The sequence below is a fragment of the Orycteropus afer genome, unplaced genomic scaffold, assembly GCF_000298275.1.
Source record: "Orycteropus afer afer isolate SDZICR_OR568_19922 unplaced genomic scaffold, OryAfe1.0 scaffold00149, whole genome shotgun sequence".
In the NCBI taxonomy this organism is placed as follows: Eukaryota; Metazoa; Chordata; class Mammalia; order Tubulidentata; family Orycteropodidae; genus Orycteropus; species Orycteropus afer.
In genome coordinates, this window is record NW_006921736.1 from 5263634 (window position 1) to 5287972 (window position 24339).

The 24339-nt window shown below is 38.2% G+C and overlaps 1 protein-coding gene across 1 annotated transcript in view; it reads left to right on the top strand.

The window, feature by feature from the left end:
* MITF (melanocyte inducing transcription factor) overlaps nucleotides 1–24339 on the top strand; it is a 334743-nt gene that overhangs the window by 289927 nt on the left and 20477 nt on the right. The window contains exons 3-5 of the mRNA XM_007946066.2: nucleotides 12948–13175; nucleotides 14236–14319; nucleotides 16442–16537. Coding sequence (XP_007944257.1) covers nucleotides 12948–13175; nucleotides 14236–14319; nucleotides 16442–16537 — 408 coding nt within the window. The remainder of the gene's footprint in view (nucleotides 1–12947; nucleotides 13176–14235; nucleotides 14320–16441; nucleotides 16538–24339) is intronic.

Below are 24339 nucleotides of genomic sequence, written 5' to 3' on the forward strand. Positions count from 1 at the left end.
TTTGGTATTTTCACACAAATTCTTCTGCTAGTTGGGGTTTAGTCTACTTCTATATCCTTCCCTTTAAGGCTCAGGGGTCCAAGATTATTTTCTGTGTCTGTGTTAATTGGTTTCCCTTTTCTTTGTTGAAGAGGGTCTGTGCAGTCTTTCTGCCTAGTCTGCCATCTTGAAACCTATTTATAATTTTTTGTTATTAGAAATTAGTGGTTGGCAAACTTTTTCTGTAAAGGGCCAGGTGTAAATATTTTAGGCTTTTCTGCCATACGGTCTGTTATTCAAGTCTGCTGTGCTACTGTTTTAGCTCAAAAGTAGGCAAGGATAGTGGATGTAGCTGAGTTCCAATAAAACTTTATTTATAGAAATAAATGGCAGTACCTCTGGTTTGCCTGCCCCTGTTATAGATAATGCTCTGATGAACATCTTTGGATCTAAATCTTTGCTCCCATATCTAATGATTGCCTTAAAAAAGTTCATGAAAATATCATTGCTAGTAGAACATGAAGGAACCTTTTACAAGTTTATGTCAGTTTATTTTTACTTTTTTATTCAATTTCTCCTGATTTATTTTCTCACCCACAACATCTGAGAATGTCTGTTTAATTTGGCTTTCTAAGTGTACTTGTTTTTTATCTTGTTTGGTGCTATAGAATCAGTTCTGACTCATGGTGACCTTATATACAGCAGAATGAAACATTGCCCAGTCCTGTGCCAGCCTTACAATTGTTGCTATGTTTGAACCCATGTTGCAGACATTGTGTCAATCTATCTCCACCTGGACATTCTTAAAGCAGATACAAATAGGCATGTAGAAAAATTGTCTGGTAACCCTATACATGATCATGGGCACACTACCCCCTGCCTAGACATACCTGATCATTCAGGCTGTCCACTCATCTGTCCACCCATAGATCAATGCGTGCCATCACTGACAATGCGGTACTGTACATGCCATGTGTATCTCTGTGTCTTCCTCTTCCTCGATGTCACCGTGTTGATCACTTACATTTGGTACATTGCATATCACAGGTTGTTAATGAATCTCCCTCCAGTCCTGATTCCGCATTCTTCTTCATGTAGTACAGCTTCTAGGATTATTTGCTCAGCATACAGATTGAGTAAGTATTGTGAAAGGATACAACCTGACACATACATTTCCTGATTTTTGTTCACAAGTAGAAAAGAAGCCATTACAGAGTTGTTTTATTTTATAGAAAAGTGATGTGACATGATATATTTCACAAGTGTCACTCTAATCACTGTAATGACATAGCCTCTAAGAGAACTACGACAGAAACATATAGAAGACTAAAGTAGGAGACTTTTTCAGTAATCCAATGAGAAAAGATGATGGCTTAAACCAGGTGGTAATAGTAAAGGTGGTGAGAATTGGTCCAATGTATTCTGAAAATGGAGCCATTATTTATTAATGGAATGAATGTAGGGTGTGAATAAAAGATAGCTATGAGATAACTATGCTTTTGTGCTTGATCGGCTAGTTTGAATGGTTTATTTACCTACAGAAATGGCTGTTTGATGTGTTTCTACCTAGTGGAAGGGTAGAGTTGCTAATTACTTAGGTTGAGAAGACAGTAGAAGGAATTGGTTTGGAGGGGATGATAGACATACTAAATTTGAGATGGCTTCTATCTTTCTAAGGATGATGTTAGTTAGACAATCAGATCTATGAGTCTAGAACTTGGAGAAGCCTGAGCTGGGGCATTTAAATCCATGAGACTGGGTAATACAATATCACCAAGACCCTGAGTGTCGGTAGAGAAGATCACACTCTGAGCCTTGAAGCACTCGGACATTTAAGAGGGGAAGAAGAGAAGAGAACTATCAAAGGAGACTGAGAAGAAATGACCAGAGAAGTAAGAGGAAAACCAGATGAGTGTGGTAAATCAGAAGCCTAGTAAACAAAATGTCTTAAGAACCTCCTGCTGTTCCCTTGGAGTCCCTGGGTGGTGTAACCAGTTAAGCATGGGACTACTAACTCAAAAATTGTTGCTTTGATCCTGCCATGAGGTGTCTCAGAAGAAAGGCCTAGTGATCTACTTTTTTAAGCTCAGAGCCTTGAAAACCCTGTGGTGCTGAGTTCTACTCTGCAATACAAGAGGTCACCATGAGTCGGCATAGACTCACTGGCAACTAGTTTGATTTTTTTTTGGAGAGGTTTATGGTTACTTGAACATGGCAGGCTTGTTCATAGCTAAGGGCCTTTTGGGCTTTGCTGGGATATTCTGCCCGTAAATAACTGCATATTTCACTCCCTCAGCAATTTCAAGTCTGTGCTTAAATGTCACCTTCTCTGTAAGGCAGTCTTCAAACATCTTATTTAAGATTAGGGCAGTTGCCTGTCACCTAGTTGATATTCAAGAAATATATGTTAAATGAATGGTGACCTTGCTTAGTAGGAGTAGAATTCCATATGAGAGGGTAGTAAAGACTTGTTACTCCAGATGTAGTGTGGACCATACACCAGCAACAGCTCATCTAGGAATTTATTAGAAATGCAGGATCTTGGACTTGCTTCAGACTATGAAATCACACTCTACATTTTATTTGTATGCCTATTAAAGTTGGCGTCCAATTCTTTATTAGTTTTCTATGTATGGCAAGAAGACAGTTGGATATAGTTTCACATAGCAAGGACTCAAAATAAAAGATTAAAGCTATCAAAATCAGATCTCTTTAACAATTGCTTCTGTATTCACTCAGAAGTTTGTCATCAAACTTTAAAAAAAAAAAAAAAAAAAAACTGTGTGAATAAGCTTTCCAGAATGTCTTAAGCAGTTATCCAAGTCAATGAATTCCTTCTTAGTTTTATTTTGAATTGTCCTAAGCCAGGAGTGAGTATAAAATGCATGGTGTCTGGCACATAGTGACAATCATGAATAAATGAATGTTAATTCTATATAGCGTAGTGCCTAAGGCACTTGACTGCTAACCAGAAGGCTGGCAGTTCAAGCCCACCAGCCAGTCCTTGGAAGGAAGGTTGGGCAATCTACTTCCGTAGTGATACTGCCTCAGAAACCCAAGGAGAGGTTGCTATGAGTCGGATCCGACTCAATGGCATATAACAACAACAACAATAATATTTTAAGAAACCTAGCTATTTAATATGGCATATCTGTACATAATGATTAATACCATTCACAGTGCACAGGACCTCTGAATGCATGGTTTAAAGTGAAAGATGGATTAGGTTTATGGAGGTTTGCTGCTTCTTCCCCCATAGGAACTGAATTCTCAAAGTGGCGTTTTTGTTCTTGGATTATAAATACGCTGTAAGCCTTAATCTCTTAAATCTCTCCCACTTCTATCTGGCAGAAATAAAAACTTGATGTTCTTTTTATACTCATGGTCTTTGACTTGTTTTTACCTAAGAGAGAAAAAGAGAAGGTATGTATTTGAAATTTTCTTATCAAAATACTTTTTTTCTTTTTTTTCCTTTTCCTGAAACTGCTAAATATGTCTTTTTAAAACGAAAGTATGCCAGCCTTGCAGTTTACAATAAACACACTGTTTTACAGGTCATTAGCTAAGGATAAAGGACTTGGGAAAGTTTTGGTAGAACTAAATAAACCAAAACCAAACTCACTGCCGTCGAGTTAGATCTGACTCAGAGTGACCTCTCCTTGGTTTTCCGAGGCGGTATCTCTATGGAAGTAGATTGCCCAGTTTTCCTTCTGAGGAGTGGCTGGTGGGTTTGAACCACCAGCCTTCTGGTTAGTAGTCATGTACCTTAGGCACTATGTCACCTTTGGTAGGACTAGTCTAGTTTATTAAAATATTAAAATTTGGAAAAGTAGATTTGCTGTCTCTTAGAATTCAGAATGCTGATGGTCCTATGAAAAAATTTGACAGAAAGTGGTATGAAAGATTGCAGACCAATATATAAGTTATATAAATTAATACATAGTTGGGTGTGTACGCATAAAGTAATGTGAGTACACCTCTGCGTTTACACTTTTTATCTTTCCCTCTTTACTCATTTAAAGTCCTGGATCAAAACTGATCAACATTAGGCATTTGACTGCTAACCAGACGGTTGGTGGTTCAAACCCACCAGGTATTCCACGGAAGGAAGTTGAGGCAATCTACTTCTGTAAAGATTTACTGCCTTGGAAACTCAATGGGGGTCATTATGAGTCAGAATTGACTCAGTGGCGGTCAGTTTAGTTTCAAGGAAAGAAATAATGGAGACCACATATGATCTGTAAATAATATGGAAAAAACCATTCTTACCTCACAGGCTGTACAAACCCAGGCAGCAGGCCGGGTTTGGCTGTTACAGGGAAAAGGCCTTGGAATATCAGCCTTAGTCACGTTTAACCTTTCTTTATTGGTTATTTAAGTATTCTTTATTTTTTGCTTTTGGTTTTGCTTTTGGTTGCATCTGATTTTGATTCGTCTCCTTTAGGGCAGAAGTCATATCCTAGTTGTTCTTATTTATTTATTTTTGTTAATTTATATCAGGCCTCTACTGAATAAAGAACTTTGTGCAAATTGTACAGAATATAAGACTATATTTGAGAATGTATGTTCTTGGCTTGTGGCTTTGTTGTATTTTTTTGTGGGAATGCTATAACTGTGAGACTGAAAATAACCTTGGTACCTATCAGACGTAATTTTGCTGAAATCATTTTAAAAAGTCAGTTTTTTCTGTTTTAGTATTTTCTTTCAGGGATTATGGTTGCATAATTGGCTTTATAAATTGCCATTTAAAACAGTATGAAAAGTTGGGTGCTGCAGGAATGGTGGTGAACAGTAATTGATTGGATTATTATGCTCTTAATTTTCCTTAAACTTACTGAACGAGAGGACAAATTTATCTTTCTAAGCATGAGAAATATGAGCACCTTGTTGCTTGTTAAAATAATAAAATCACTTAGAAATTAAAGATATTATGGGAATCATCACTTGATTCTATTTAAATTCTGGCTCACAGATATCAGAGGAGTAGAACAGTTGACATCAGATGGATATTCTTTCTCCACCATGAATACTGTTGTCAGCCAAGATGGTAGTATCTCCAGCCACCATCTTACACTGGCATGTGATGTGCCCCGGGAATGAAAAGTAATAGAAAAGTAATAGAAAATACCCTGTCAGTGTTACGCTGGAAGTGGCAAAATTAAGTGTGATAGTGAGGAAGTGATCCATTCCACTTGTCCTGCTATCACTCCATTATCTGAATGAAGAAAGGAAAGAGCAAAAAAAGATAGTCACAGTAATGAGGAAGAAAAGTTTCAAAGCTTTTGGATTTTTGCCTTTTAACTAAGATGGTCATACAAATACTATGTTTGTGTGAAATAAATTGTATCAATAAATGCTGAATTTTGATAGAGCCCAACATATTCTGGCTTTATTTTGTGCTCTGTGCCTCAAGTGGTCAGCAATAATTTAACTTTTGTTACGTGAATTTCATGACCGGTGTGGTTTGTTTGAAGGTCAAAAACATGTAAACAGCATGAATTTGTGTTGTCTTTAATGCTGCATATTTGTAAATTCATTTGCATGCTTGTTTGATTGGATATTTAAAAATTAACAAAGGATAAGTCATTAACAGAAAAGCTATAATTTAGGAAGATCGAAAATTATGTTTTGTATTTATGCTGATTTAAAAATTGTCAAAGAGCTATAAAGGCTCACAGTAATGCCATGTAGACATTAGGTCAGGTCATCTTCATCTTAGCATTTTCTGAATGAAGGAAGCAAGGCATCCAGAGGTATGTCATTCATTGATACATTGTGGTGAAGTGATGCAGTCAGGATGGTGTGGTGATGATTCTGCAGTACACACTGTGTTCGAGATGAGCAGTTCTCAAAGTGGGTTCAGAGAGCCCTCGGGGTCTCCATGACCCTTTGAGAGGTTCTCTTAGCTCAAAACCATTTTCATAATAATACTAAGATGTTTTTTTGCCCTTTTCCTTCTTATCTCACAAGCATACAGGGGAGTTTTTCAAAGGCAGTGTGACCTGTTAAGATGTTATTGTGCTCACAGCTAATAGACTATGTGCATATATGTAATCTTGATTTTTAAGCATTTCTTGGTTTTAATTACCAATATGGTAAATATTGATAGATTGACACACACAAACAATACATTTTAAGAGTGTAAAAGTTGACATAAAAATGTTTGAGAACTCCAACTTTAGATACTTTGCTAAGCCCATTAGAGATATGATCTCATTTAATGCTAAGACAACCAACGCTATGAAACAGGCTCTGTTATCATCCTCATTGTGCACACGAGGACTGGAAAAATTAGCCGAGTTGCAAAAGGTCACAAAGGGAATAAAAGATAAAGCCCGAAGTCGAACCTAAGTTTCATGTTCTTAACAACTCTGCTGACTGCTGTCAGGTGCTGCCACTGTCTCTCACAGAAGCAGTAGGAATCACCTAGATTTTGATGCGGGCTTATCAGAAGAGGAACTTCTGTTCAGAACCTAGGCCACAATCCCCAACCCCCTCCAGGAATGAGAATATGAAGATTATCCTTGTGGACGGTGTAACACAAAGACTATGTTCTAATGGTTTATGGGCTGAACTCACGTTATGGGATTTGGCTTATACAATGTGAAAAACAAAACAACTCCATGTCACTTTTTTAAACTGGGAGAGGTCACTTAAAAAAAAAGTTCATATTACCAGCTTCCCTCAAAAAATGGGAAGATCTATCTAAACCGTATATATATTTCCACATGGCCACAATCAACTGCAGTTTATATAGCACCTGTTCCTTTTAGGTGAGAAACATGTCTTCTAGTTTTCCATAGCCATCACCATCTCATGTTACCCATCTCATGTTCTTAGGAGCTCTGGTGGTACAGTGCCTAAGGCATTTGAGTGCTAACCATAAGATTGGTGGTTCAAACCCATCAGCCACTCCACAGAAGGCAGATAGGGCAGTTTACTTCTATAACAATTTACCACCTTGGCAACCCAATGGGGGTTGCTATGAGCTGTAATCGACTCAGTGGCATTGGGCTTGGGCTTGCATTTGAAACAGTTGAAAATGTTCTGTCTACTACATGTTCATGGACCATCTGTTCTAAACTTAACTTGTAGACTGAAAAGATACTGATGTTAAAAGAGCAAAATACATTCCATTCTATTTACCCAAACCTGGATGTAGTAAAGACCTCACTGATGATTCCAAATAGAGAGCAAGTTGCATCTTTTCTTACTAAAGCATAAAATTCTGATTCATTAAAGAATAAGGATCTGCCAGTGAATTAACGTTTATTTTTAAATGTGTAGCCATGTCTTTTTTTAGTGTAATAGTGAAATAAGCACATTACACTCATTGCCCTCATTTTATGTTTATTTTAGTAATGTCTATTGTCCTCATCATTATCGTGTCTGGACCCTTTATGAAACTTAAAATGTCTCTGAGAACCTCAGTGTACATGTTAGATCAGTCATTTGAAACAATTTGAGATTGTCAACCTAAGGGGGTTCATACCTAGGACATTTAGATAAAATTATTAAATTTCAAATATTTACAATGGAAGTATTTTTCCATTTCAACACTGACTACAAAGTGTTTATCGTAATTTTATGCATTTGTTTGCTTTTTTTCTTCTTTTGCTTCACTGCCCAGACTATAAGCTCCATCAAGCTGATAATCCTATCTCCTTGTTTACAATGTATATTCTGTGCCATGCACAATGTTTAGCATGTAATGATAGTAAATAATGGAATGAGAAAATTAATGATTATATGAACCCCCAGGTGTGTGTATGGTAACTGGTGGTATGGTGCTTAAGGCATTTGACTGCTAACCAGAAAGCTAGTGGTTCAAACGCACCAGCCACTCCTCGGAAGGAACGTTGGGTAATCTACTTCCACAGTGATACCACCTGGGAAACCCAAGGAGGGGTCACTATGAGTCAGACCCTACTCAATGGCAGTGGGTTTAGTCCTGTGAATTATGTTAAAAGATTTTCAGTAATATTTTTCATGTTTCCTAATTTGGAGGTTAAATTGGAGAGACATTTCTTTCTTACTTCCCAGCTAAAAATACATCCGTTCTTGTGTGTTTATTTGTATATATAAATATATATGTATATATATATGTATATGGTGGCGTAGTGCCTAAGGCATTTGACTACTAACAAAAAGGCTGGCGGTTCAAACTCACCAGCCACTCCTCAGAAGGAAGATTGAGCGATCTACTTCCGTAGAGATGCAGCCTAGGAAACCAAAGGAGAGATCGCTGTGAGTCGGAACTGACTCCATGGCAGTGAGTTTGTTTTGTTTGTTTATTTATATAGATATATACACATATACATATGTGTGTCCATATTTTTTACAAATAGTGTGTCCATGTAAATAACACACGCATATAACACACGCAAATGACAAGATTTGTGTAAAAGAGTTCTGGCATAGTGTTCGTGTGCATATACTGCACATGTCTCGTGACATTTCCAGAAGTGAATTTTAGCCTCATTCACCCTAATTCAATAATCTGAAAATGTTCTTCTCATCATATTTGCATAGTGAAGATATAAACCATGGTCAAGAAGTCATAGACCAAGTTTGGTAGTACCTCTGGAAATAGAAAATAAACAATTGAAACTATGTTTCCATTAATTTAAGTTGATAATTATATTGTTATTGATTTTGAGTCATCAGTTGGAACTGGTCCACAAATTATGTGTGTCAGTTGGAAGTATAAACAAGCAAAGCCTACACTGGCATAAATGGCATCAAGTAGCTATCAAAAGGAATCTGGATTCAGTCTGCATTGACATAATTATCACAGTGGTCTTCCAACTTTGGCTTTTAATTGGAGGAGTAAACAAAGCATAGCTGATACAGGATGACTGTAGGCTCAGTAATTGAATGTGAAAACCTTATCAGATCATCTCAAGTGAAACCACTAAATTATGTTAAGTCTGCTTATTTCATAGTCTAATTATGTCTTATTAGAACCAATGTCTGATCACAAGTCACTTTAGTCATATACTTTCACGCATATAAAAAGACACTTGCTGCTTGTACACCTCACATTTGAATTTTACAATCTCTTCATAGAACCAGCCAGTTACTGATTATATTGTGTTCGTTTTCTCAGTTTATAAATATAAATCTTAGAGAGCCTTCAGGATCATGTCAGAAATTAAATACAGGACCTACACTGCCAACTTCTAACTGACAGTCATTATGAAGGCTAAAGAAACAAGCAACAGAGCAACAGCAGAAGAGTTTAAGATTGGAAAGTTGTACATTCATAAATGGAGAAAGAAGAAAAAGGAGCTGCAGAGATTGAATGTGCAAAAATGTGCTTATCATGGGCCGTAAGTAAAATGGCCTATGCTGGAGAATGCACTGAAAGAGTGGATTATTTCATTAAGGGAACAGAATCAAGTTGTCTCTACTATCTCAATTCAGGTCAAAGTGAAGCTTCTGGTAAATGAAAGAGCAATCCTAGATTTCAAGGCAGGTTTCATCTAGATTTCTAAATTCATGAAAAGGAATGGCCTTTCCGTGATAATGAGAACCACCATATGCCAGCAGCTTCCACATGATTGGGAGCAAAAGATGGTCAACATCCATGAATTCATCACCAAAGAAAATTCTGAACTCTGTATCTTTGCAGTGGATGTAATGCATATGGATGAGGGTTTTATGTCTTTTGACATTTCTAGCCACCAGGACTATAACTACTTAAACTAAAAAGAACTACCCATTATAACCAGTGGGCATGAGAGTGTTTGCTTCACTACAGTCCTTGGTTGCACTGTGAGTGGAGTGAAACTAAAGCCAATGGTGATTTTCAAGAGAGTTAAGATGCCCTGTGAAAAACTGCCCATAAATGTAGTTGTTCATTATAAATAAGAAGGGATGGATGGACTGTGATGTTATCAGAGTATAGGTAGGTAAATATTATTGGGCCAGGCAAGGGGGATTCTTCTTTCTTTATAATTTTTCATTTTATTTTTATTTTTGCAATGTTCCCTCCCCTCCCATGGGGGGGTTTCTTTTTGAAGAAAATTTTTACTAATTTTCAATGTCATGGCTGCTTACAAAGAAAAACGCATTCAAAATTATATTAACTCAACTGGTGCCCATATAGCAGTCATACCTAGTGGCCTTACCTGCAAGCTTCCACTACTATGTATAGTGGTCAACCACTCGTTCAAGACTTTCATGAAAAAGAATGAGATGAATGGATGCAGTTTGAGATTCATAAGATGAAACCATCAGGACAATTGAAGCAGGTGACATTAGCTCTGGTGGCATAGTGCCTAAGGCATTTGACTGCTAACTAGAAGGCTGGTGGTTCAAACCCACCAGTCACTCCTTGGAAGCAAGATTGGGCAATCTACTTCCATAGAGGTCCTGCCTTGGAAACCCAAGGAGGGGTCGCTATGAGTCGAACTGACTCAGTGGCAGTGAGTTTGTTTGTTTGTTTGTTTGTTTTTTGACAGGTTCTGCTTAGGGGAAAATAACCCCAGCAACTATCTACAACAGCTTCAGAAAGTCTAGGATTGTGTATCAGCAGAATACCAATGTTGAAGATGAAGATGCTGAAGACAGTGATAATGATGACATCAGTTTAGGAGTTACAGAAGAGCATCTGCAGGCAGTTCTGAGATATTTCAAGATAATAGTGATGAAGGAGCTGACTTTGAAGGGTTCCAGAAGTCTGATGATGATAATGAAGGAATAAACAAAATTGCCCTATTTTAAGGTGAAAGCACAGTTTCTTCTGGTGACTTATATTTGTTGATTTCAAGGACATTGATTATCAAAAATTATGCTTCACTTTAAAATTTATGAAAGCTATAAAATATAAACAACATCTTCTTGTACTTAAGACCTAGGATCATTTCTTTCTTACTGATTTCCAGCTTTTCATACAATCATATTCTGGTTTCAACATGGTGCCTCATTTCCATCACAAGCCCATTCAGTTCACCATTAGCTGTACTTGGTTTAGGAACATACTTACCTTAAATGAAGTTTCCATGAGATCAGTTTTATTGTAACATTAAATCTGTTGGACAGAAAAAAATTTGAAATTAAAGTAAGCAATGTAAAAATACTGGTGTAATGCGCTTATGAAAATAACATCTGGGGGTATCTGCAGTCCGCAAAAACATATAATGCCTACATTATTCGCATAAAAGTGTGTGTGTGTGTGTGTGTGTGTAGTTTTCCTCCATTCTGTTTAGAATAGCTCCTCTCTGTCCGTTGCGAGGTTAGTAGGCACGTTACATATCCATCCAGCAGAGAATACAATGTATATTGAGATCAGGATGCAAGATGAGGGTCTTGAACTTGGAAAGAATAAAGAGGCTCCTCCATACTAAAAGATGGTCTTCCTGCAGTCGGAAGTGGCAGACTTATTGGTCGTTAGAAAAGTCTCAGATGTAATGGTAGCTTTTAGGCGATATCTTCTCCAAAGGGAGCATCCAGTTCTTAACCTATTGCTGAAAGAGAAATACCATTGTCTATTAATACTACTGGAACTAAAGATGAATAGTGAATTGGCCTTGATCTGACAGTGAGTTTGACTTTGATAGCTCATCACTTTAAAAGGTTCTTTTATATTTATGAAAAAAGCATGACGTCAAGCCAGGGGACAAAATTGATATCAATATTTAAGCCTAACTCGCAGGGCTTCCTGGGGAAAAAAAAAAAAAAACACCCTTGTGTGAGCATTTTTTTTTTTTCTTACATGCATAACTAATTAGCTAAGGTTATTATAAGCAGGGCTGCTGTGATAAAGTTTCCGGTGGTATCTCGGGATACCTTGTTTATAGTGCCTTTTCTATGCCACTCAGTCTTTGAATTGGAATTAGGGAAAGTAGAGGGAGTGAGTTGTCTACCGTTTCTTGCTGGATTGGGCCACCTAAGACGTTGTGATGCTGGAAATGCTAGAATATAATCACTATCAGGTGAGCTTTATTTATATTCAGTCTCTGAAACAATGCAGTAAATTGAGGACATCACTTTCATATATGTTTGGAATAGATACATTGTTTTCAATAAGTACAAGTGTATAATTTTAATGCTGTTTATTGTTTGATGCTTTGAGAAGTAAATTCAATGTAGTTTGGAACAAAGTAAATATTAATATGGTTTTCCTTTTTTCCCCAGTGTGTTGCAGTGTTCTATCAGCTGCTATTAATAGCTCATAAAATTTAATTAAGAAAAAAGTAGCTTTAAACAGTATCTTTGATTTGAAAAAAGAAGCATTTCTAATTCTGTAATCATGTTTTCAAGCAAGGGTGACAAATATCCTGGTGGTTTGTTAATCATACCTTTTAAAATACGTACGTGTAAGGGTTATGTGTTTGAAAGAAACTGCTTAGGGTGGAATTGCTTTTTACATTGAGTTTTCTCTTAATGTTGAATAATCATTCAACCAAATTAAACCAAATGAAAGTGAGAAGAGTTAATCCACAGCTAGGTGATTTTACCATCAGAATGTTTCTGTTATTTTTGACAGCCGTTTTACAGTTGGTTCTTAAGGAGTTTTTTTGTTTTTGTTTTTTAATAGAAAATTATGCTTTTTACCAAAGAAAGTGAAATAAATTGAGTTATGTTCCCTTTTCTTGTTTTGATCTTAATAAACCCTTTCAGGTGTGTTTGGGGAATTTCTGGCTACATATAGTTGCAGACTTTTGATTACTAGACATGGGAAGAAGGGCACAGAATTTTGAAGAGATATGCCGTTAAGTAGCAGGAAAAAAAAAATGGCAGAGTATCATGACAAATCCTGAGAGGTGAACTTTAAACTTCAGTAATATCAAAATCTATCCAGGCATGGTACCTGGTACATTAACTAATTTATTACTTACTAATTTATTTTGATGGTGGATTGGTCATTCTCATGTTTGTACCTGTAGAGAGCTGCAGGAAACTAAAAAAATAAATAAATAAAATAACAACCCTGTCTCTCTTCTTTCTGTGGCTGTGTTCAGGTGCAGACCCACCTTGAAAACCCCACCAAGTACCACATACAGCAAGCCCAAAGGCAGCAGGTAAAGCAGTACCTTTCTACCACTTTAGCAAATAAACATGCCAACCAAGTCCTGAGCTTGCCATGTCCAAACCAGCCTGGCGATCATGTCATGCCACCTGTGCCCGGGAGCAGCGCACCCAACAGCCCCATGGCTATGCTTACACTTAACTCCAACTGTGAAAAAGAGGTAATTCATGTCTCCTCTCCTCTCCTGTTTTCTTAAAACTAAATGACTGTCTGTTGGATATCATTCCGCATTTAACCATGGACTCTATAGTTGACATACATGGCCACTTTTACTGGTCTTTGTCTCAGATTTGACAGCGTGGCCACCCTCAACCTCTTATCGCCGTCCCTGGGTTATCGAGTTCATGGTATAAGAGGGAAACCTGGCCCATTCCTAGTGGAACTTGGAGGCAAGGACGCTTTCTCTCTCAACTAGTTTCTCCTTCATTAGCTGAATGCTGTCTTCTCTTCAGAAATGCCTTTCAGTTTACAAAGCAGTGAAAATGCAGAGAGAGGAGAAGGGAAGGTGGAAAAGGAAAAGCAAAAATAGAAAAGGTGTGGGGCAGGCGGTTAGAAGTTCCGCTTGTTGTGAATGTCTGGAATATTATTTTTATTTCTCCCTGAGTTGTGGGGCAAAATAAAACCCAAAAAACACACAGGATGTGCATGGATGGATTTGGATAATATAGCAGATGAGAATTTAACAGAAATGCAAAGGTTTCATTCATTTTCATGATAAAATTGCCACTCCCTGTTGAATCTGCTTTTTTTTTAATGGCTGGATTGGAGATGAGATGCAAACACACCTTTAAGCTAATTGCTGTATCAAAATTTGGAACGTAAAAATACCTTGGAGAAGACTCATGATTTAATACCTGTTATTTCCAAATTATGAGATGATGCATCTCTTTTTAACAGAATTTTATGTACTCTGAAATATCTGTGGTTTCAGAGGTGACTTGTAAAGTTTGGTTGATTTTCATTTCTAGTCTGACTCTTTTCCCCTATGTCAAAACCAACCACCATATTTTACCCTGTCCACGTTTGTCATTTTTTTCAAGATGATTTGATGGAAGTTCTTCATTCATTATGTCTTCTCTCAGTCAGATTCCACTTTGTTTGAAAGCTTAGTTCAGCTTGTTGCTGTGCTATCGGCCTCTTGTGAACAGTCATTGAGAAGTAACTTGCAAGTCCAAATCATGGGGTTTTTTTTTTTGTTTGTTTGGCTTGTGTCTTTGCAGGGATTTTATAAGTTTGAAGAGCAAACCAGGGCAGAGAGTGAGTGCCCGAGTATGAACACGCATTCCCGAGCGTCTTGCATGCAGGTATTAAATGACTTGGCAGCCCAAGGATGTAACACTTTATAATGAGAATCTATATTTGTTGCTGATCACACCTTCCTGATGACTTAAGGAGTTTTTTTTTTTTCTTTTCTTTTCTTTTCCCCCATTGATTTCTTTTTTAGTAGAGGAGGCTGTGAACATGGTCGTTTTCTTCATAGCGTCTCATGATTAAATAATTACTAGGAAAATTAAACTTAAGATGCATTTGTTTTCCCCTAAGTTGGGATAAGTCATTAAAAAATGCATCAAATACATACATTTTAATAAATAAATGACAAAATGCTGGACTTCATTAAATACTGCCATTCATGTGTGCTATGCAAATTTTAAGGCAGCAAATTTCCTAGAATTTTGTTAAAACCAAGATGTGCATATCTATGATGTGTATATTGTTTTACAAAATGATATCTCATGGAGCATGTATTTTGAAATGTTTTTAAATTTAATATTTCCTGGACATTTTCACAAGTCATTAAAGATTCTCTTATAATTGCCCTTTTAATGGATATATATTCTATATCCATTTACTAATTATTTATATAGTAAATGTGTATGTGTGTGTGTGCATTTGAGAAAAATGATAAGCAACAAAAATATTTTTGTCTTGCTTGTCTGTATTTCTTATCAACTTACATTACTTTTACCATAAGAGAAAAAAGAAAATATTTTAAAGATTCTGTCACACCAATTTTATTCCCCTAAAAACAAAATTAATACTTGAAAATGAAAGGTTGTTTACAAGTCCCCTGGCCCATTTGCCTGTTGTCCACTCAATTAGAAAATTATTTCCTCTTAAAAACAAGTAAAACCAATGTACCTAGAAATGGAAAGTAATAAACAGTGCTGGTAGCAGTGATTCACAGCTGGCCTCTAGTTCTGAGGGGTAACTTAAACATACCATTTATTGGGTGTTTACTGCATTGGTGCACTGTGAGCACTTCACGCAGTGTATCCTGAAATACTCACAGGAATCTAATAAGGCAGTAAGTATTGACTGACCCCCACCACTCAGGTCCTTGAAGATTAGATACTTTGTCTTTAATTTAGAAACTGGGAGAGCCAGGATTCCAGCCATTTCCCCATGACTTCAGTGCCTGTCCTCTTTAGTGGAGCTGGCAAGAAGACACAGAGGTGTGTCCTTCTGAGTTCTGAAATGTCACTGTTTGCTTACGAAACATTATTAAGACCTAAGCATGTGCACACACACACACACACACACACCATCTCAGCTAAGTTAAGTGTTTACAAAGAAATGTTTTCACAGTCTTGTCTTTGCTACTGCTGCAATGCACATGTAATCACCATTGTTTATTATCATAACTGATGTTTTGGTACTTCAGGAATAAAATTGATCTAGTGGGAATGTCAACCCCACAACTGTAATGATAACCTAGTCCTGGTATACTCCTTGGAGATTATGCCAGTACACTGGCAGCTGTACAAGGAGAAGCTTATTTTACAAGTCACTGTGACATCTATGCAGGGCTAGCCAGTGGCCTGGGAGCCACAGTGCCCCACACACTCCCATGGGAGCAAAGGGCTGAATTACCAACTGCATTTCTCTACTCCAAGGACACATAGGAAGCAGATGGTGGGACAGTCTTTAGAGAGAAAAAGGAAATAGCAGCTAACATTCAAGATAAACAATTTCCTACTTCATCTTTTCTGTGTAGGGAGGTAGTTTAGCATACTAGTTGAGAGAATGCGTTCAAATGGTAGCTCCGACCCTTCTTGTAATGGGTTAGTTTGGGCAGGGTGCTTTATCTGTTGGCATAGCATTTATCTCATCTAGAAAATTGTGTAATAGTAGTGCCTACTCTGGTAGGCTCATTGTCAGGGTAAATAACTTTACTCATGAAAAACCCTGAGCCCAGTGCCTGGCACCTATTAGGCACTCACTGAAAGCTGGCTGTAAATGCCATTCTCATCACTCACTTGTGTTAAGGATCTTCAAAAATATTCTTGTTTTTTGGGGAAGGGGAAAGCTACTTCTTAGAATCTTAACTGAAGGGCATTATTGCTTTGAGTAAAAAGGGACCCTGCGCTTCTGTCTGGGTTACTTTACACAATTTTTGCTTACTTTCATTGCCTTTTTCTTTTACAGATGGATGATGTAATAGATGACATCATTAGCCTAGAATCAAGTTATAATGAAGAAATCCTTGGCTTGATGGATCCTGCCTTGCAAATGGCAAATACGGTATTGATGGCTTTCTTTCTTTTTTGCTTAATTCCAATGTTCTCCCACTTTTCCTCAGCTTGTAATTTAACTTTCCTACTGATTCAGTGAGGAATTTATTATTAATAAAATGGAGCATCATCTCAGGAATACAAATAAGTGACTTTGACACCAGAAGTTAAGACTCTCACATGAATGTGTGTCAGTGAACTCCTTTAAAAGGTTTATGTTCCCTGGAATCCCAGTCCACTTTCAGAGAACCTTGTTTTTGTTTGTTATTTGCCGTCGAGTCGGCCCCGACTCATAGCGACCCCTCCTTGGGTTTCCGAGGCAGTATCACTACGGAAGTAGGATTGCCCAATCTTCCTTCCAAGGAGTGGCTGGTGGGCCCACCAATTTCCCCTGACATCTAATGGTCAATTTAGTGCACTGCAACCATGGAAATGCTATTGATTATACTGTTGACAGTGGTATTCTAGTTGGCCTGAAAAAAATTAATGCAGTTTATCACGGGTGATGGACAGAAACTGAGGTTATCCTTCTTCAGTTTTATTCCAATTTTATTTAATAAACCAGGTAAGTTTTGTTCTTGTATGTTACTACTCATTTCTTTGTATACTTTGGAGCCTTAACCTGTATTGTTTATTTTGCTCGAATCTTTATATTTGTGTGGCATGTAACTGTTCTACCAAAATCTTTCTTACTATGGTCCTTATAATAATCCTTTGATCCAGGGTGGGCTGGTCTTGTCATCTGCAGCTTTATAATTACGAAAGATAGATAGTGTTGCCCAAGATCACATTATCAGAGCCAGGACTTCCCAGTAAGTCTTGGAATGCTTAGTCTACTTCTATTCTTTCCTATGAGAGCAATGCCTTGAGACACCATATTCTTTAATAACCAGTGTTTAAAGAACAACATCCAATTATAAATTTCCTTGGCCAGAGAACAAGATAGTGTTTAACTTATATGATTATCCTTTGTAAATTGAGTTTTTATCATTAGCCCCTTCCTTTTTTTTTTTCTTTTTCCCTGTCTTTGCTCAATTCTTTAAGTTCATTACTTGTAGTCATGAAGGATGAGCACTGCCCTTGAAAGGGCAAAACTTATTCTGGGATCTTTAGCTTTTGTCTCCTTTCCACCCATTTAAACTCAGCCTCTGATTTAGAAAGAACCACATGTTCTGCCGTTCTGAAAAATGCTTCCATGCCAAGCCTTCCTCACTTACTTTGAGCCCTTGGTTGGCTTCCTTGGAACCCCTCTGCTTCCAACTCTGTGCATCCCATGAGACTGACTACACTTGTCAGCAGTCAAAATCCTAGGATGAACATGAGCAAAACTCTGGGGGAAGCTTGCACTAGGGAATCTGTAAATAGACCCAAAGAAATGGATATATTTACAAGGCGTTCACTGTCCCAGCAGCATTAATTATCAGTGGCCTAGTCCTCTCAAAAGAACTTTGCTTTGAGAGTGGTCATTTTAACTACCTGCACACATTTGGATTGGTACCAAATAACTACCTGCACACACTCAAGAGGATTATAGAGTGGACATGGTTTTGTAAAGTCATTGCTTTTTTTTTTTTATTTTTCATTTTGCACAAGTAAGGTCCTCAGAAGTAATCTGATCCAATCCAGTCCTCAAGGCATTGACCTCTTCTTGTATGTCCTCCATAACCCCCATAAAAATATTCGTCATCCGGCTTCTTGAATACCTCCAATGAAGGGTGGGCATTAATGCCCTGTTGTTGTTGTGTGCCACTGAATCGATTTTGACTCATAGTGAGCCAATGTGACAGAGTAGAACTGCCTCATAAAGTTTCCTAGGCTGTAGTATTTATGAGAGCAGATCAAAGGGTTTTTCTTTCATGGAGCGGCTGGTAAACCCCTGACCTTTCGGGTAGTAGCCGAACAGTTAGCCACTGCACCACCAGACCACCAGACTCCTTATTAATATAGTAGGGAAACAATAAAACACATCAATTAGGAGCTGAAGACATACTGTCAGACCTGGGTTCAAATCCTCAGTCTGCTGTGTACTCTGTGACCATGCATGTTACTTGGCTTCTTGAAGCCCTGCATTTCCCCACCTGTAAAACAGTACTGATAATTGGACCTCCCTCACACAGTCATCTCACTTGAGAAGGTACATGTAGCATTTATCATTGGAAACATTTTATACTCAATAAAATTATTTGAATTCCTAAGTGTAATTTAGGAGCTCTGGTAGCATAGTGCCTAAGGCACTTGACTGCTAACCAGAAGGCTGGCGGTTCAAACCCACCGGCCACTCCTCGGAAGAAAGGTTGGGCAATCCTACTTCCGTAGTGATACTGCCTCGGAAACCCAAGGAGGGGTAGCTGTGAGTCGGGGCCGACTCGACAGCATATAACAACAACAACAAGTGTAATTTATTGAGTGTAATATCAGGTAATTTTGATAGCATTTGTTTATTCAGTTGCTATTCGTGGAGCACCTATAATATGTCAAAATCTATGTTAGAATAAAACAACAACCAAACCCACTGCCAGCGAGTTGATTGTTATTCATAGTGACCCTATAGGATGAGTAGAGTAGAACTGCCCTGTATGGTTTCAAGGCTGTAAATCTTCAAGAAGCAGATGGCCTCATCTTTCTCCAGGCAAGTGACTGGTAGGTTCAAACAACTGACCTTTGATTAGTAGTGAAAAACTTTAACTACTGCACTACCAGATCTCCTTATATTCGAATAACGTCACACTTGATAATCAAGATATTCTTCACAGTAATTTTGTCTGTAAGCTCCAGGGATGACTCTCAGTTCTGCTTCATGGAGACCGTTTCCTCATGACAGCCCTTATGAAGACAGTTGTTATGACCCCGCATGCTTCTCTCCTTTCAACTTCATCCTCTTATTTCCTCAGACCATCTGCATTAGAGTCACTGTCACATTCCTTCATTATCTGAATGTTCCTTAATTATTTTTAAGATTGATATAGCATTTGTTAAATACCTAATATGTGACCGGCACTTGGTGAGGGTTTCAGAGATGAGGGGTTCTGAGATGAGTAAGAATGCTTCCTGTTCTCATGGGATTTTCTAATCTGAAAGGGGAGACCAGTTTAGCCTTTAAGTGGAGAAGGATGATGCAGGAGCAGAGAGGCCATCTCAGGAGAATTCCCAGATAGTAAAGATCCCGTTGGCAGAGTTGAATGAAGTCCCGCCCTGGAGAGGAGTAGCCTATAGCCATCCTCAGAAGTCACTAATTTTGTTCTGGCATCCATCTCTCTCCTCTGTTTCCACTCCAGAAAAGACCAAGCATGAACCCATCAGATTCCTCTCTGGACAGGACTCTTCAGCATTTCACTCTTAAGAGAAAGACAGTATAGCCTAATGGATAGGATCACAGACTCTGCACCAGATATCTGAATTTGATGCATAATGTTGAGTGGGTTATTTGACCTGTCTGTCTCAGTTTCTTCATCTGTAAAGTGGGAATAATAATAGCATCTACTTAAGGCATCTGACTGCTAACCAGAAGGCTGTCGGTTCAAACCCATCAGCCACACCTCAGAAGGAAGGTTGGGCAATCTACTTCTGTAGAGATACGGCCTTGGAAACCCAAGGAGGGGTTGCTATGAGTCGAATCAACTCGAGCCAGTGAGTACAATAGGGTTAATGTGAGGATTACAATAGCTGATCCACCAAAAGCACATAGAACAGGAGCTCTGCTCTGATAAACTCTCAGTAAATGTTAGGTACTAGCTATTCTTTTTTTATAATTTTGTTTTTGACAAAGATACACAGCAAAACATAAATTCAACAATTTCTACTCGTACAAATCTGTGACATGGGTTACGTTCTTCAGGTTGTACCATCTTTCTCAGTATCCTTTCCCAAATTTTTTCACCATCATCAACAAAAACCCACTGCCCCCTAAGCTTCTCATTTAACCTTTTGAGTTGCTGTTGTTGCTTTATCGAGTTACAGTGGCTGATTTTTTGGAAGTAGATTGCCAGGCCTTTCTTCTGAGGTGTCTGTGGCTGGACTTGATCCTCCAGCCTTTCAGTTAGCAGCTGAGAATGTTAACTGTTTGTACAGCTCAAGGGTTCCTTAACCATCCTAGTGGATGTGAAGTGCTGTCTCACTGTGGTTTTCTAGCTATTATTCTTGATAAACTTAAGTTTTATTTGTCAAAATTAAATACCAAAGCTAATACACCTTATTAACATTTTAATTTTTTTCCCACAGTAAACTTTAAACTTAATGTTCTTAATATTAGTCATTTTTTTCCCCATTTCATTTGATTCTTTGAAATACTTTCTTTCAAGTTAACTACTTAAAAAAAAGTGGAAGGAACACTTAGAGAGGAAACTATCCTAAGGGAATTGAAGTCTAGAAATAACTATTCTGAGAGCACAAGGGCCTTCTTGTACCCTCACAGACAATGCATAAAAGTCCCAGTTTACTCGTAGAAACAGTGCTCAATTGATACTCAGTGAAGGGGACCATCCAGAGAGAAAAAAAAAAATAACATTTTACAGTTATCATTTACTTGGGAAAATATTCATTTTGGTGGAGCAGAACATTGAAGAACGCAATTCAGACCAAGTTCAGGGCCCAGACCCAAGAAGTGTCTACCTTTTCTTTATTTGTGCCAGTTAGATTGGCTTTCATCAGGCCATTGTCCAGCTTGCATTCTGGAAGCATCCATGGAATCTTGTCCATCAGGTTAATGTGCTGGATAAAAAAGCCAGGAAGGAAGCAAAGCATCCACGTTAACAGCAGATATTTCTTCCTTTCCTTTAGCCCCAAAGACATTATTTTGGTTTGTTTTGTGTGTTTTTTTCTACCCCAACCCAGAAGGGGAACCACAGAATGTTTTCTTAATTTGTATACTAACACTTAACATGTGTACTGATTTATAATTAGAAAGCTATATTATTTTAATCAGCTGTCCATTTAGTAGCTTCAACAAGTAACAGCCATTGATACAAAGAACACAGCTGCTACTAGGACAGGGTTTCTCAACCCCAATACTTTGGATGTTTGGGGCTGGGTGATTCTTTGTTGTTGGGCTTTCCTGTACATTGCAGAATGTTAGCAGCATCCCTGGCCTCTACCTACTAGATGCCAGTAGCACCCCCTTCACACACTAGTTGTGATAACCAAGACAAATGCTCCCTGAGGGAGGGGGAAAAATCACTCTCCAGTAGAGACCCACTGATTTAGGAGAATGAGTGATCTCTGTAGCCCTTCAGATTCCTTCCTTGCTGTGCGTAGGTTTGCACAGGTCTGCGATGCAGCCGTGATACTTGGTAATTAACATGGCACGTAGTGTTGTTGATCGGAGTGCAAATTAACTCTACTGTCAAACTATGGAGTGGGAATACAATGTAGTGTCCATCTCCTCTCAACTTTCTAGAAAATAATAGCATCACTAATAATAGCAGCTATCACTTACTGATCAATTAAATAGCAATTGATGTGTTTACCTACTTATCTCCTTTAATTTTAGAAATTAGTTTTAATTCTTAGAAAACCCTGTGTGAGGTAGATGATATGGTGGTCACTTTTCATTTGGGGACATCAAAGCTCAGAGAGTTTAGGAAATTTGCTTGATATTACACAGCAGGCCAATAACAGAGACAGGATTTTAACACAGGTCTCTAATTCCTAAGACCGGGCTGTAAATCACTGTACTATTAATTTTTGGATTGGAGTATCCACATTTGACAAGTGAGCAAATGGATTTTTATTTTCTTAGGTCTGGTTGGGAATGAATTGAAAGTTGCCATTTCTCATTTGGCACGTTGATAAAAGCAAAACACAAAACCAGTTGCTGCTAACTTCTGTCTCATAGGGTCCCTTTGTGTGTAGAATAGGGTTTTCAGTGGCTGTGATCTTTCAGAAGATCTCCAGGCCTTCCTTCCATGGTGCCGCTGGCTATATTTGAACCACCAGCCTTTTGGGTAGTAGCCCAGCCTTAACCATTTGTGTCACTCTAGGACTCCTAGCACATTGATACTTCGCCTAACACTGCTGATAATACAGAGCATGAGCCTCCCACAGACATTGCAAAAGATGTTAACTTTTCTTTTTGTAAAATTGTAAGGTAATACATAAAATGCCTTTTTAGTTCTGTGCCTGGCCCAGAGTAAGTACCTGCAAAATAAAGTTTTCTCTGTAAAAATACTCTTGTGGGCTCTATGCTGCCCACTCCCAATCAGTAACCAAAGCAGGAAATCTTTTAGAGAAGTAAACAGAGGGCTCTAAGCTGCTTTTCCAATTGGAAGTAATGATATCTGACTTCAGCTGAGTGCCCAATGAGGCATCTTGTTATAAAGATTTTAATGCATCTCCCTTATTTGTGAGCTCTGCTGTCAATATCCATGCCAATCACAGTGATCCTCTCTGCAGTTAAAAACAAAGCAAAACAAAACAAATCCCTTGCCCAAAAGGCAGTTCCAACTCATATCAACCACATAGGAGAGAGTAGAACTGCCTAGCACTTAACCATTGTGCTACCAGGCTCCTTCTCTCTGCAGTTAACTCCTTCCCACTTAATTTCTCTCTGAGTCTGCCCTCATCTCTCCCCTTCTGTCTCTTCATCTCTCTCCTCCCGTGTATGTGTGTGTCTCCCTTCCGATATCCCCACCTCCCCCTTGTGTCTTTATCTCTGTCTCATTCCCAGTTTCTGATTCTTTTCCCCTGTGTTTCTCTGTTTCTCTCTCTCTCTGATTCTAAATTCAGTAAGTATAGGTACACATAATAGCTTTCTTTAGAATATGTTCCTGTCTTGGACAAGCTTATAATCACACATATATCCAGTGTAGATCCACTGAATGACCTAGAAGTTTGTAAGTTACTTGCCTGTTAGATTTACCCCGAACAAAGATCATAACACAATAGTGTCCTTTACATAGAATTTGCTTATGAAAACATAATATATGATTTGCCTTTCTAGAGCTATAGGAATAATTGCATTGAATTTTTAAGTCATAGTCTTAGTTCCTCAATACCCAAACCAGACTTGCTGCCATTGAGTCGGTTTTAGTCATAGCAGCCCCCACAGGGTTTCCAAAACTTTATGGGAGCAGATTGCTTCATCTTTCTCCTATGGAGTGGCTGGTGGGTTTGAACTACCAAACTTGGTTAGCAGCTAAAAGCCTTAACCACTGTACCACCAGAGTTCCTTCATCAATACCCAGAATTCCTAAAACCTGCAACTCCAGAAAGATAAGAGAATAAAGCTTTGAACTTGAGAGGGCTTTACCAGATGTCCCAGTTTTGCCTGTCTGGCTCTTTACCGTGCTATTTGAAACATTTGCCTGCCTTTTACTTTGTGTTAAGTTGGACAGGAATACAACTGAACATACACAGGGCAAGACTGACCTTGAGAAGGTGACTTATTTCAAATAAAACCACTTAGTGAAATGATTGCTAATAATCAAAGTCACTTTTTATCATTTCCTTACCTAGAGGCCTTCAAGGATGACTAAAGGGCATTTAAAATGACCACAATGTATGTTTATGTGTGTTTGGGGGTCAGACTGGTATACTCTGCTGATTTGTCTGTCCTTCCATACCCACTTCCCCAAAATCATGTAAGAGCAAATATTAATTTAGCCAGAAAGTCTCTCAGTCTCTCGATTCTCTCTCTCTCTCTCTCTCTCTCTCTGGCTCTCTTGTTCTCGCTTGCTCTGTAACAAAGGGCTTAGTTCATAGGCATTTATATAAAAGTCATCATAGTAATAGATGGCTGATGGTTGCCAGTGAAGGGAAACACATTTGTGTCCACCTTTATTTCATGGTATATTTCCCCCCGTATATTTGAGGCCCTTT